This window comes from Triturus cristatus, chromosome 2_1, assembly GCF_964204655.1.
Source record: "Triturus cristatus chromosome 2_1, aTriCri1.1, whole genome shotgun sequence".
NCBI lineage: Eukaryota > Metazoa > Chordata > Amphibia > Caudata > Salamandridae > Triturus > Triturus cristatus.
In genome coordinates this window covers 458,185,661-458,199,270 of record NC_140581.1, presented here as the reverse complement: position 1 = coordinate 458,199,270, position 13,610 = coordinate 458,185,661, and the positions used below count along the sequence as shown (strand labels likewise).

Genomic DNA, 13,610 nt, shown 5'->3' with positions numbered 1-13,610 from the left:
TTCATACAGGAACTCTTCCAATCTCTCACTCTCACATATAATCACTTATATACACCAATAGTCACATATACTAGTTTAAAACATATGTAGTTACTCATAAAGACACTATTGAGACAGGCATTCACTCACTAACACACCCATGCACACACTCATCCACCCATACAGTCCTGCACAAATGCTGTCTTCAACACATACAAACAGTGAGTCACTCATTCATGCACCTATGCACTACGTAATACCCCCCACCGAACCATACAGACACTCAGACACTCATACTGATACTCAAAAAACCAACTAATAACCTATATAGACACTCATGTAGCTACTCACCAACCCATGCAGCCACTTATACACAAAGTGAGAGACTGATACAGATATTTACATATTTAAACATTACTCACTAAGCCATGTATTCACTAAGATACACTTAATCAGTCAGTTATACAATCAATTTTTAAAAAACAAATCATCCATTTAGACACTTATATACCCATTTATTCTTCCAACGACCTTGAAATATACATATATAAAACATATGTAATTTTCAGAAAAACACACATTTACTGGATGATGTCATGAGTGATGTCATTTGAGATGTCATCAGTGATGTCATGAGTGATGTCACTGACCATGTCATGAGTGATGTAATATGTGACGTCATCAGCAGCGCATTGCAGGCGCGCGAGTTATAGTTAGCTGAACTAACTATAACGGGGAAATTTCAATGGTTTTGTACGAGTAAAAAGTTCAGCTAACTATAACGCCCCTGAAACCTATGTTTTTTTCAGTGAATATATATATATATATTTTCAAAAGCACAAGTAAAGGGATCACTCTGAGGTTTTGCATAGCCCTCGATCAAATGCCAATAAAGTTATTTGGGAAATACCTTTGTCTTCGTGTCGAATTCCGGTGTGGAAGGAAAAGCGCTGTTTTTTGTTTGGATATATATATATATATATTTTCAATTTATACTGTACAGCATTTCTCAAATTGCTGATGCTGAACACCATAAACAAAAGGCCGAAAAAAGTTGGGATGATGCTGCACCATTTTGTAGCAGCGCGCATGTATCATGACACGTGCATGCAACGCCAATGCAATTCGCTTTACTTACCAATTCGAGTTGGATCAGAAAATAAAAAATATTAAAATGAAGAAGCACAAAGGCACTTTTATTTATAAAGGAGAAGGGCCAGCAGCAATGTGGTGCCTGACCCAGAAAAAATTATTCATGAGGCAGACACCTTCCACCGGACGTCACCACTGATACTGGTTAATTCACAGACTCACATGCTGACACTACTTGAATTTTCCCAGTATTACTGGGGTTGATTTATTCAGAAGCCTTTGTGTGAAAATTACAGTGCACGGAGGAGTGAAGCAGACTTTATTTAACGTCACAAACACCAGTTGCTACAGCATAACCGATCCTATCTAAGACACACTGTGCACCATTCTACAAAAGACACTTTAAAATACAACTCTGAACACACATCAAACACAGCTCAAACATGCAGCTAACCAAGTTTTTATGGTACCCAGCAATGCATGCCTCCACCAGCTGCTTAATACATGCACATCCCACCAGGCAATAGGCATGCGTGCTGACCCGCATCTCTTTGGTGTCACACTAGCACATTCCCACTACTGACAACATCTCCACATGTTGAATCAAACTCCATTAAACTTCAAGCAAGAACTATTGACAGAGAAAGCACAAGCAAACACAAAGCAAATATGAATCATACAAAAAAGATCCCATGAATGGACAAAGTGCAGCAATCACGGGCATCCACAGGCAACTCATAAACTGATACAGAGTGTGATTACTGGAGGCAAATAGAGTAGTCAAGGCTGGTCCCGTGAATGAGTAGTGGGGTGGGGAGGATGGGGGGTGACGGGGGTAAGTGGTGGAGAAAAAAAATCAAAAAAATCACTTACCTGTCAGCCGGACGCCTTTCTTCCGTAATCTTCCTGGCTTCTGCTGGAACGGGAAGCAGGATAGTCCCCCCTGAGCCAATCACAACGATGCAATGCAGCGTTGTGATTGGTAAGCACCCACGCTCCCCTAAGCCAATCACAATGCTGCAATGGAGCATTGCGATTGGTCTGGGCATCGTAGTTTGGCACTCAGATGGGGAGTGGAAGCCTGGGCATGTTCTCCACCCTGACTGTAATGCAGCCTGGGTGGAGAACATGCAAAGTGCGCATGAATGTTTGGCCGGCCCCTTAGGGCTGGCCAAACATTTATGTGCACTTAGTAGGGTGTCACCACTCCTCCCCCCTGCGCACCCCAGCCCCGCCCAACAATACTGCCTCAGAACAGAAAAATAAAATGATAACATCGTGTTATTATGATTTTATTTTTCCTTTTTTGCCGTGCTGAAAGGCAGTGGGATGATGCTCCTCCGCCTTAGGGGAAAACCCTGAAAAAGAGACAAGCCTACGCTATTCGCAAAAATATACAAATCAGATTATTTTGTTAAGCATTTGTATTGTTTTGCTATTAACATCCAAATTTCATGATCATTCGGCTATTTGACACATATTTATCCAAGAACAACGCAATAACGTACTGAATCCCCATGCCCATGAATGAATATTCCTGCATCAATTTATACAAAACATTCTACGGCTTCTCCAGGTCACATTTAAAATGAGGAAGCGACAAGGGGGGAAATATGAAGAAACCAGCATGATAAATCAAAGACGGGGGAAGAAGAAACATGAAAAGGAAGCCTAAAAAGGGATATCAGGGGAGCAGCAGGTAGGCGGAGTTGGAGGGGGAGAAGAAATAGTACCTGACCCATTTCAGGAGCAGAGGCTGGGCACAGTTTAGGTTGAATCAATCTGTGCTTGGTCCCTGCTCCACATGCAAAAAGAAACAATTGATGGATGGAATGCTAGACAATGCAAACATTCACCCCCAGTCACAAGAATCTGGGTAAAATCCATTGTTCTTTTGCTCACCACACCACCCCAGTTTGGACCCAGCCATATGCAAATCAGTCTTGACCCTGTTCCTTGTGGGAACATTCCAGCCCAAACTGCCTAGCCAGGTCCTCCCTGGACCGGAAACAAGCATCCTGGGGCCGGTTTCTGGGCATCACCCTTCATCAGCCAGGCTAGCTTGAATCCAGTGGTATAGTAACCACTGGACCCACGTCTGGGCATACCCTTCCCACTTAGGGAGACAAATGCAAAAGAAACAATTGATGGACGGAATGCTGGACAATGCAAACATTCACGTACAGTCACAGGGATCTTAGTTTAATCCATCATTCTTTTGCTCACCACACAACATCGGAAGTGATGTTTCAGCTGCACTGACCAATTAAGACAGCTACAAAAAAGAGTGAGGCTGGGGTAGACAAATGGTAAGCAAAAGGAGAGCTCTAAGCCCTGTTTGTAAACACTAATGTGTTGGAAGCGAGAAGAATGCACTAGCGCATGCACTCGCAGGCTTGCGCCTAAAATATAGGGAACTGTAGAGAGACAATAAAAGGTATTCAAAAGAATACATGTGGCCCTGCTACAGACTCAAAATCCATCACGGTTGACAATCCCCCCCAAAAATAACCTTTTTTAAGTATCAATTTCAACAGCAACAGTAAATGGGACACTTGGGGGAGAGTCAAGTAAAATAATCTATGACAGCCTAACATGTATATTGTACACATTCTTACTATATTGCTATACTCTTTTTACAAATGTCTTTGGACGTTATCATGCATTCTCCATTAATCAATTAATTATCCACTCAAAAGTCATTAATCCTTCAAAAACTCATTGTGTCATAAACTGGCATATCAAAAACTAATACTCAAACTATTCGCATCCAAAAACACCCAGTTCTCATTGGACAATTTCATATATCAAACAAAGACCAATTCACTGCCACCTCTAAATCATCTATCATCAAAGCGTCTAACAATAAATACATCAAGAAATATTGGTGAGAAAGATTTCATAAAATCATTTCACAATCGGTTCCCTGGGACCCTGCCTACTCCTAAAAAATGGTTGTTAAATTTTCATTTTTCTAAAACACATCCTATTTTTCTTTTAGGAAAAAAATAGATTGCGTTATTTAAAAGCTGTCGAAGAACTATGTTGTCCTTTACCGACAGCCTCCTATTTCTTTTCCTTATGATGTACTGTGTATTCGCGCCATAATATTCTGTTGTTACAGTCTTCGTTGAAATATAGTTTTAAAAAAATGTGTGTCTCCCCAAGAACTATAACGCCCAGTATTGCTTCCCACTCCTAAATTCTCTTCCATTGCGTCCCCGGAGTTCAGGTTTCCAGTGCACATGGCTGAGCATCATCAAAGAGGAGGGGAGGTTGAAAGGTGCGCTGGAGGAGACAACGCCTCTTCTGTGAGCCCCGGAAGGCGGGGAGCGGGAGGGGGAGCTCTGACAGCGCAGGGACAGCGCGCAGGGCATGTGCATCCTGCTCGGAGGCTGTCGCTGCTCTTCGCATGCTGCGAGCTCGAAGCAGAGAATTGCGTCTGTGCCTGGCTGCCCGCGAGGCGGCCACCAGCGAGAAGGAGGAGAGTGATTTGCAGGAGGGAAGCCAAGCAAGGCCAGGAGCGGTAGCTGCTGTGCGGAGGAGGAGTGCACAAGTCAGGCCCGGCTTCTTGGCGGTGAGCGGCTGCTGGAAGAGAGAGGTGCAAGGCCCCTGGAGAGTGATGAACTGGTGAGTGAGCGGGCAGTGAGGAGATCTTGCCATCAAGGGGCACGCCGCGTCAGTGCCAGTGCATACAGGCGGAGGGCATGGTCGGACAGTCGGATTAAGCGCCTGACCGCTGCGGCCGGGGCAGGTATTGGTTCTCTTGATATTGAAGGTGAGCACAGGGATGGACGCGAGGATGCTGCTACGGCCCCACTGGCGGCGCAGAGCCGAGGCTGGACAGCGCTGCCCGGTGCTGGTGATGGCGGTGAAACGCATGTGGCACAGCCGCAGTAAATGATAAGGACCCACAAGCGAGGTGGCAGGAGCGGGCGGATAAAGCGAGCTTGGCATCGGCGAAGGAGTGCGCTCTACGTGAGCGACTGGCAGCCAAGAAACGGCGAACCGTGATCACTGAACCCGGCACGCAGAACTGACACCCACTGCCCAGCAACGACCCCCGCCCGCGATGTGACCGAGCGCAGGTGAGGCGGACCCGCAGCGGGCGACCGAGGGGGACCAGGGACGGCATGGGCTGCGCTCCCAGCATTCACGTATCGCAAAGCGGCGTTATCTACTGCCGCGATTCGGACGAGTCCAACTCCCCACACCAGACCACCACCATCTCGCAGGGCACGGCAGCCACACTGCACGGGCTTTTTATCAAGACGGACGCGGCAGACTCAATCCCTTCTGTGCTGGCCTACCAGAGCCGCCCCCAGCAGCAGCAGCAGCAGCTCCCGCGGGGCGGAGCCCGCAAGGGCTGCGGAGGAGCGACGGGGCAGCACTGCTGCAGCATCGAGGCCGAGACTCAGACCAGCCACACCAGCGTAAAGGTGAGTGTGACACAGTGACAAACACTGGCACCCAGGCACATACATTTAGGCACTGCACAGCGCAGTGAATGACAACTGGCGCATCTACGTAAAGCGTGTTGGTACCAGGGCTGGGCTGGGAAGAGCAACTAGACCTGGCAGATTGCTGTTCCACCGGCTGTAGGGCGACAGGAAGGCACTCACCTATGGTATACAAATATTATAACAGCCCTCAAACCACTCTGCAGAGCTTTGACATCGTCAGGGCTACTCGAATTATACAGGACGAAATACCTAGTTATGCGGCAAGGGTTTCAAAAATATGTGGCAAAATCATGGCCACATTCTCTGTTTGTATTACTTCTAACCCTTTGAGAAAGAAACATTTTTGGTCAAATCTGCAAATAATGTGCCAGTTGCAGGAGCTCCATAATTATGTGGTAAATGCTGCAACACCACAGAATCACCTAACTCCACTGACCTTCACCATTGCCCATTGCTATTTTAACAGTTTATTCACGGAAGGTAAACAGAGCCTACACATTCTAATTCCACTCATTGCCCATTGTTTTACTTTGAAGAAAACAGCTTTTCAAGCTAACTTATCCAAAAAGAAACAGTTAATATAAAAATACTTAATGAGTATCATGTATTTTTATGATCCTATAGTCATCTCGAGGTTCTGGACAAATTTATAAACAAGTAATCAAAGAAGAGTGGACCAAATTGGATACTATGCCAGAGTCTCACAGTTGTTGTCCCGGAACCCCCCAACCCTACTTGCCTACAGTGGTGTATATCATCTCCATTGGGGCGATTTTTGTAGGTGGCATTATCATCAGGTTCTGCACCTGGGTACTCGCTTTCTCAGGTGAGTGATGCTTCCAACTGGAGGGAGAGTATCCGGTAAGTAAAACTGGTGGGATCCGTACAATTAATAAAATTACCTCCTATGCCTAAAAAAGATTTAACCCCTTCCATGCCCATGACGGAACGGTTCCGTCATAAGCATCGGTTGCGCTGTGCTCATGACGGAACCGTTCCGTCATGGGCCCGCCCGCGCTCGAACCCTTCAGCACCGCGGGGGAATTCCCGCAGCGCTGAAGGGGTTAATATGGAAACAGAGGAATAGGAGTAAGGTTAAAAACAGTATGTGTGCCGTGGGACGAATTACTTATCCCTGACGTCAGGCACAATGGTCAACATGTTTCGGTTAGAAAATACCCCTAAGGGTCAATTGCCTTCGTCAGGACGGTAAATGATCAGATCCCTATTTTTCTTGGTATTCTGGTAAGTTAATTCACTTATGTTCCTTCATTCTCAACGAATCATTTCTGCAGGTATATTAGGCAGTGACTGGATACCACATTGCACCAATGAGTGATAAAGAAATCCCTGCCCTCACCTGTTTGTGTGTTTTTGAAACTATGGCCCTCAAACTTGGCAAACTTGCTTCCCTACTTTGCCAAGATTGCAGAGAAGGTGGTCAACCAGCAGCTTACGGCGCATTTTGGGAAATTTCATCTCCTTCACCCCACCCTGTCGGGCTTCCGTGCATGTCACTCAACGGAGTCCGCCCTTCTCCTGGCCACTGAGACCATTCGGCAATATGTGGACGCGGGCCATTCTGTGGCCCTGATCCTGCTTGATCTCAGTGCGGCCTTTGATACGGTGGCCCATAAGATATTGGTCGACCGTCTGAAGAGGTGTGTCTGGGAGGGCCTTGGGCTGGCTCACCTCTTTTCTGAACAATCGCAGCTTCCAGGTGAGGCAGGGTAAGTTCTACTCGAAAGTGATGGCACTGCAGCAGGGAGTCCCTCAGGGCTCGATCTTAAGCCCCACCCTTTTTAATCTTTATGTGGCTTCCTTGGCTGAAATTGCTGAAGGCTTTGGGATTGGAGTGGTATCCTATGCAGATGACACCCAGCTTGTCGTGTCTCTGACTCAGGATCAACAATCAGCAGCACCCAACTTGGTGGTGTGCCTCCAAGAACTTGCAGCCTGGATGGACTTAAACTGTTTAAAACTGAACGGCAATAAGACCGAGGTGTTGGTAGTGAGAAAAGCTCCGTCTGTTTGGTCGTCGGCATGGTGGCCACAGGACTTGGGCCCTACTCCCGTTCCGTGTGCCCAGGCAAAAAACCTTGGGGTCTGGATAGACACCCATCTCTCGTTTGACTATCATACCAAACGGGTTGCGGGCACCTGTTACGGAGTTTTAAAAAAACTCAGGAAAACCCTGGACATATTGCCCGCAGCAGCCAGAAAGACTATGATTCATGCACTTGTGACCTCCCGTCTTGATTATGGAAATGTCCTATTTCTTGGGGCTACTGAAAGGTGCATAAAGAGACTCCAATGCATACAGAGCGCAGCGGCACGTCTAGTCCTGAAGCGTCCAAGGAGAGCACCTTCCAAACTGGCTCTTACTTCCTTACACTGGCTCCCTATTCGGGAACGTGTGCGCTTCAAGGCATTATGTGTATGCCACCGCATTATGCATGGGATCTCTCCAGCGTATCTGCGGAATCTTCTTACCCCCTACACTCCCACCCGCCGCCTCAGGTCTGAGGGGCTGGGTTTAGTCTGTACCCCGCGGGTGAAGAGAGCCAGGATGGGTGGCCGCTCCTTTCGGTTTTTGGCTGCCCAATCCTGGAATAAACTACCAGCATGCCTTCGCTTGGAACCTGTCGAAGGCATCTTTAGGAAGAAACTAAAGACTCTCCTGTTTCCCTCCTAACAGACCTCAGTACCTGCTATTGTTGCCTCACCGCAGCGCGGGGACACACTGTTCTAAGTGTAACCATGCGCTTTATAAGATTCGCTAACATAACATAACATAACAAACGGTGGCCAGTAAGTTGTGATATATATCACACATGATAAAAATCAGACTCTGCTGATTTGAAATTTATCAGCTGCAATAAATACAACCCTTTTACTTTTCTCTGACAATGGGGAATAACATGGATCGTGGTGCTTAATACAGAAAAATCTGCATATCCCAGTAATTGCCGAACAATTTGCCCCCAAAAATACAGGTGTTATCTGCCAAAATATATCCAAGGGATGTGACTTTTATCATAATGCTCACAATTTCAGTATGTGCTGTAACAAGAGTTTCTGTACATATTGGAATTTATTGTCCCACTACCCATCAGTCATTAGGTGCCCCACAAAACGTTGCAGATTAATATACCTGCAGCAACGATTTGTTGAGAACGAAGGTACATAAATGAATGAACTTACCAGAATACCAAGAAGAGTAGGTATCTGATCTTTTACGATCCTGATGAAGACCATTGACCCCTAGAAGCATTTTACACCTGAAGGATTATGATCATTCTAGCTGACGCCAAGGATAAGTAATTAGTCCCACAGCGCCACACACTGTTTTTAACCTTATCCCTATTCCTCTGTATCCATATTAAACCTTTTTTAGGCATAGAAGGTAATTTTATTTGTTGTACGGATCCAGCCAGTATTACTTAGCAGATACTTTCCCTCCAGTTGGAAGCATCACTCACCTGGGGAAGCAAGTAGCGAGGTGTGGACCCAAGCATGATGACACCCACAAAACTTGCCCCAGTGCAGATGATATACACCGTTGGAGGCAAGTAGGGTTTGAGGGTTCCCGGGACAACAATCGTGAGACTCTGGCGTAGTATCCGATGTAGTCCACTCTTCTTTGATTACTTGAGTACGTCCTCTGGGAGCCAAGTGGACCCCCTTATGCTCCTATCTCCCTGTTTTGATTAACAAAGACATTTATAAACCACCCAGTCTTGAGGCTTGTGGTTTATGATGTCACCAGAACTCCTTGATGGCAATATAGCTTTGTAGCCCACAATAGTGGGCTATACCGGCCATTAAAGACCCACTCCAGAATTAAAGGCCCAAGCCAAAATCGGGGGCCTTTAACAAGGGAGCAGGCCATTAATGGCCAGTATAGTTCAGCTTCAGCGGACTATAAAGCTATTAGAACATTCCTTCCCATGAGGGCAGAAAGTTCTAATTAAAAACCACAAAGTCTGCACAGAGTCAGAATGGGTTGAAATTCTCATCTGCTCTGAAGCCTTTGTTCTCAGCTCTTGGCAAACATTGGAATGTTGGAGCGCTGCGCTTCTACCATTCATTAGAAGCCCGGAGCTACTCCATTATCTTCAATAGGGCGCTCAACATTCCAAAGTTCTAATAGAATGTATTATACAGTTCCCTGTTATGTATTCTTTCTCTCTCCCTCTCTCAATCTCTCTCTCTCTATATATATATATATCTATATTACCTACTGGCGGTCGCCAGTAGGTAGTTATAGTTAGGACCCCTTTTCCATAGGAAATCCGCAACATTCTATTTTGAATAACTTTGGCGCCGGTTGACGAATCCTCGCGAATTTCTCAAAATAGGTGGGGCGCTATGCTCTGCTCCTACCCTGAAAGTCTCGGGAGGATTCGTCAAGCGGGGGCTGAGATAAAAGGGGGGTCCCAAAACACGTTTTTCCCATGCATTTTTCCATAGGACCTTTAGACAGGGCTACAGCCCGAACGGCTGAACAGAATTACTTGAAATTTGGCAGAGAGGTAGTCCTCAGGTCAAGGAAGTGCCTTTTGTAGGTTTGGTGTAAATCTGTTCAGTAGATTCTGAGAAAATAGCCTTTAAATCAATATATATATCTGAGCCAGCTTACGGTACGCTTACCGTAAGCTTACCGTACGCGTACGGTGGCGTGCGCGAGCGCGATTCTGATTGGCTATTAGATCTTAGTAAACATTCGAATCGGCCGAAACCAGGAAGCGGCGGCCGCCATTTTCTCTCTCGCACTGAGAGTTAGGTAGTTAAATAAAAGCAATACACATGTAAAGGAGCTGTTTTGACAGCTCACACACACATAGCCATGATGAGGGAGTCCCCCAAGACCCCCCAAGGCCAAAAATGCCATTTTTATTTTTTCGCTAATTTCGCCGATTACGCTTACCGTGCGCGTACAGAAAAAAATGTAAAAAAAAAACACTATCCACACTCTCCCCACCCTCTGTGCTTTTGGTGGCCGCAGGCCCCCAAATGTGCAGGGCTTATCAGAGGTGTGGAAAACCACAATATTTTTAACAAAAATAATAAAAGAAAAAATTATCCACACTCTCTCCACCCCGTGTGCAAATGGTGCCCGAAGGGCACCATTTGTGCATGGCTTATAAGCACCGTAAGCACAGTAAGCACCGCGTGCTTACTGTGCGCACACGGTGCGCGAAGCGCACCGTGCGCGCACGGAACGAACTGTGTTAAGTGGGCGCGCACGCCACGAATGGCGTAAAGTAACTTAGCATTTAAAAAACCGTACAAATTCACTGAAAAAACCATAGGTTTCACACACGTTATAGTTAGGAATTAGCATTTAAAAAAACCTTGCAAATTCACTGAAAAAACCATAGGTTTCACACATGTTATAGTTAGCGGAAATTTTACTGATAAAAAACCAGTGAAATTCCCCCGTTATAGTTAGTGCAGGCAACTATAACTCACGCGACCGCAATCTTCTGATGATGACATATGTGTCTTTATGAAAAAAAAATATTTGTAATATATGTATAGCTAAAAATGTATGGAAGAAGACATGGGCAAATAAGTGTCTAAATACAGTATTAGCATCAGCAGAGGATTGCGGTCGCGTGAGTTATAGTTGCCTGCACTAACTATAACGGGGGAATTTCACTGGTTTTTTATCAGTAAAATTTCCGCTAACTATAACATGTGTGAAACCTATGGTTTTTTCAGTGAATATATATATATCTGTGTACGTAAACATGTGTTTGTGTATACATATATATGATTAATATATATATATATATATCCACCCACACACACAAACACATGTATATGTATACATACACATGCAAAACAAAACGGGAAATATTACACACTCGCCATGAAATGCTGCACAAGTGTGACACATAGGCCTTCATTACGAGCGAGCTATTAAATTCAAATATGTGCAGAAACTCTTGTTTCAGCACATACTTGAATTGTGAGCATTATGATAAAAGTCACATCCCTTGGATATATTTTGGCAGCTAACACCTGTATTTTTGGGGGACCATTGTTTGGCAATTACTGGGATATGCAGGTTTTTAGTGTAGTAAGCACCAAAATCCATGCTATTCCCTATTATCAGAGAAAAGTAAAAGGGTGGTATTTATCGCACCCGATAAATTCTGACTCAGCAGACCCTGATTTTATCGTGTGTGAAATATATCACAACTTACTGGCCACAGTTTAATGAGGGCCATAGATTCAAAAACACACAGACAAGCACACACACGTATGCAGGTGGACACACAAATACATACACAACTGACCCAAATAAACCACAATGGTCATTAGACAAAAATTAAGCCTCCTACAGACACACTAATAGCCATGCATACTGACATACTTATATGTGTACTTCTCAGTAGAGGCACAGACATATATACTCTGAAGCTCAGTAATATGGCACCCGGCACACAGTAACTGTGACCAAATCCACCACCACAAAGATGAGAGACACCTCAGAACATTCAGGCATTCATACACGCATACACAGACACACACAAAACCTGCACACTAATCTCGACCTGGCCCACTGAGGGGAAAGTGTGTCTTAGAAATTTCCATCACACACTCACACATACAAAGATGCATGTCTAACCTTTCCTGGCTGTGGGATTCTAAAGGATTCACAATTGTCACCAGTAATATTTAATATCTATATGGCTCCCTGTTTCACCTTTTTAAGGGTTCACATGTATAGGTCCAGTATTATGCTGACGACACACAAGTATACACCTTTTGAGAGTTGACTTCATGACAACAATCTGCAATTCATTAGCCCAAACCCAATTTATTCCGTTCTGCAAAAAGAAGGCCTGATCTGACACTTTGTAGATCTTTATGGCTCCTGGGCAAATGCCAATACTAACCTCTTTGAGGCTCAATTGGGAAAGAGGTGGGAAACTGTTTTCATCTGTTGACCTTCTAAAGACTTTATGGCCTTCATTAACCTATCAACCAAAAGCATGTGGTTGTTGGTGCCGTGTTCAACACAGTACCAGAGAATAGTAGTTGCCTCTACATTGTATTATCTGCTGCCGTAACTGCATGTCTTCAAAGCTGTAAGGCTCATGGCAGGGTTGATAAGACAGGATCACACTTCTCAGGCAAGGAGTACACATAACTGGCTTCATGTGAAGGACTGTGTACAGTTTACCTAAGGGTGCAGGGTGTTTAAAAGTTACAACAACCTAGCACTGGCATGTCTGAATAACCACATTGCTTACTATCAACCACCCCTAGTCCTGCTTAGTCAATATAAAAGACTGTGGTTACTCTAATATTTAAATTTAAATCAGGGAAGGTTTGGTTTTGTCTGTGGTATGATACAGCTTTTGGAATCCCCCCCACCAACTCAGAAATTCGTCCTCTTTTTGTATTTTTAGATTATCATTGAGATCACACCTTTTCACAAAGATCCACACCACAAGACCATTGTCAAAAGACCTTTTCCAAGGTAGGGTGCATCAAAGAAATAGTATTCATTCATTCATAGTGTGTATAGATTGCACAAACAAGCATGCAATATGTATAGACTAAGATATACATACACTTAATCTGAATTAGCTAACACAGGTATGCTAAAGGAATTACGCATGTACAGTACTATATACTGACCATGCATACAGATTTATATTACGTACAAACCCCCATACGCAAAATGACCTGGACCGATCTAGAGGGCACATACACACACACACACAAACACACACTCTCTCATATATATATATATATATATATATATATATATATATATATATATATATATATATATATATATATATATATATATATAAATATACATACATACATACATTTATATATCATCAATATATATATATATATATATATATATATATATATTATCTACTGGCGGTCGCCAGTAGATAGTTATAGTTAGGACCATGTTTCCATAGGAAATCCGCAACATTCTATTTGGAATAACTTTGGCGCCGGTCGACGAATCCTCGCGAAATTTTCAAAACTAATGGGGCGCTCCGCTCCGCTCCTACCCTGAAAGTCTCGGGGGGATTC

General features: G+C 44.4%; 1 protein-coding gene across 1 annotated transcript in view; it reads left to right on the top strand.

Annotated features, from left to right (window-relative positions):
• The first annotated feature begins 4,476 nt into the window (after positions 1-4,476).
• Positions 4,477-13,610, top strand: part of PDE8B (phosphodiesterase 8B) — a 977,294-nt gene continuing 968,160 nt past the window's right edge. Inside the window, exon 1 of the mRNA XM_085632271.1 lies at positions 4,477-5,510. Within this exon, the coding sequence (XP_085488397.1) occupies positions 5,205-5,510 (306 nt within the window). The 5' untranslated portion in view covers positions 4,477-5,204. The remainder of the gene's footprint in view (positions 5,511-13,610) is intronic.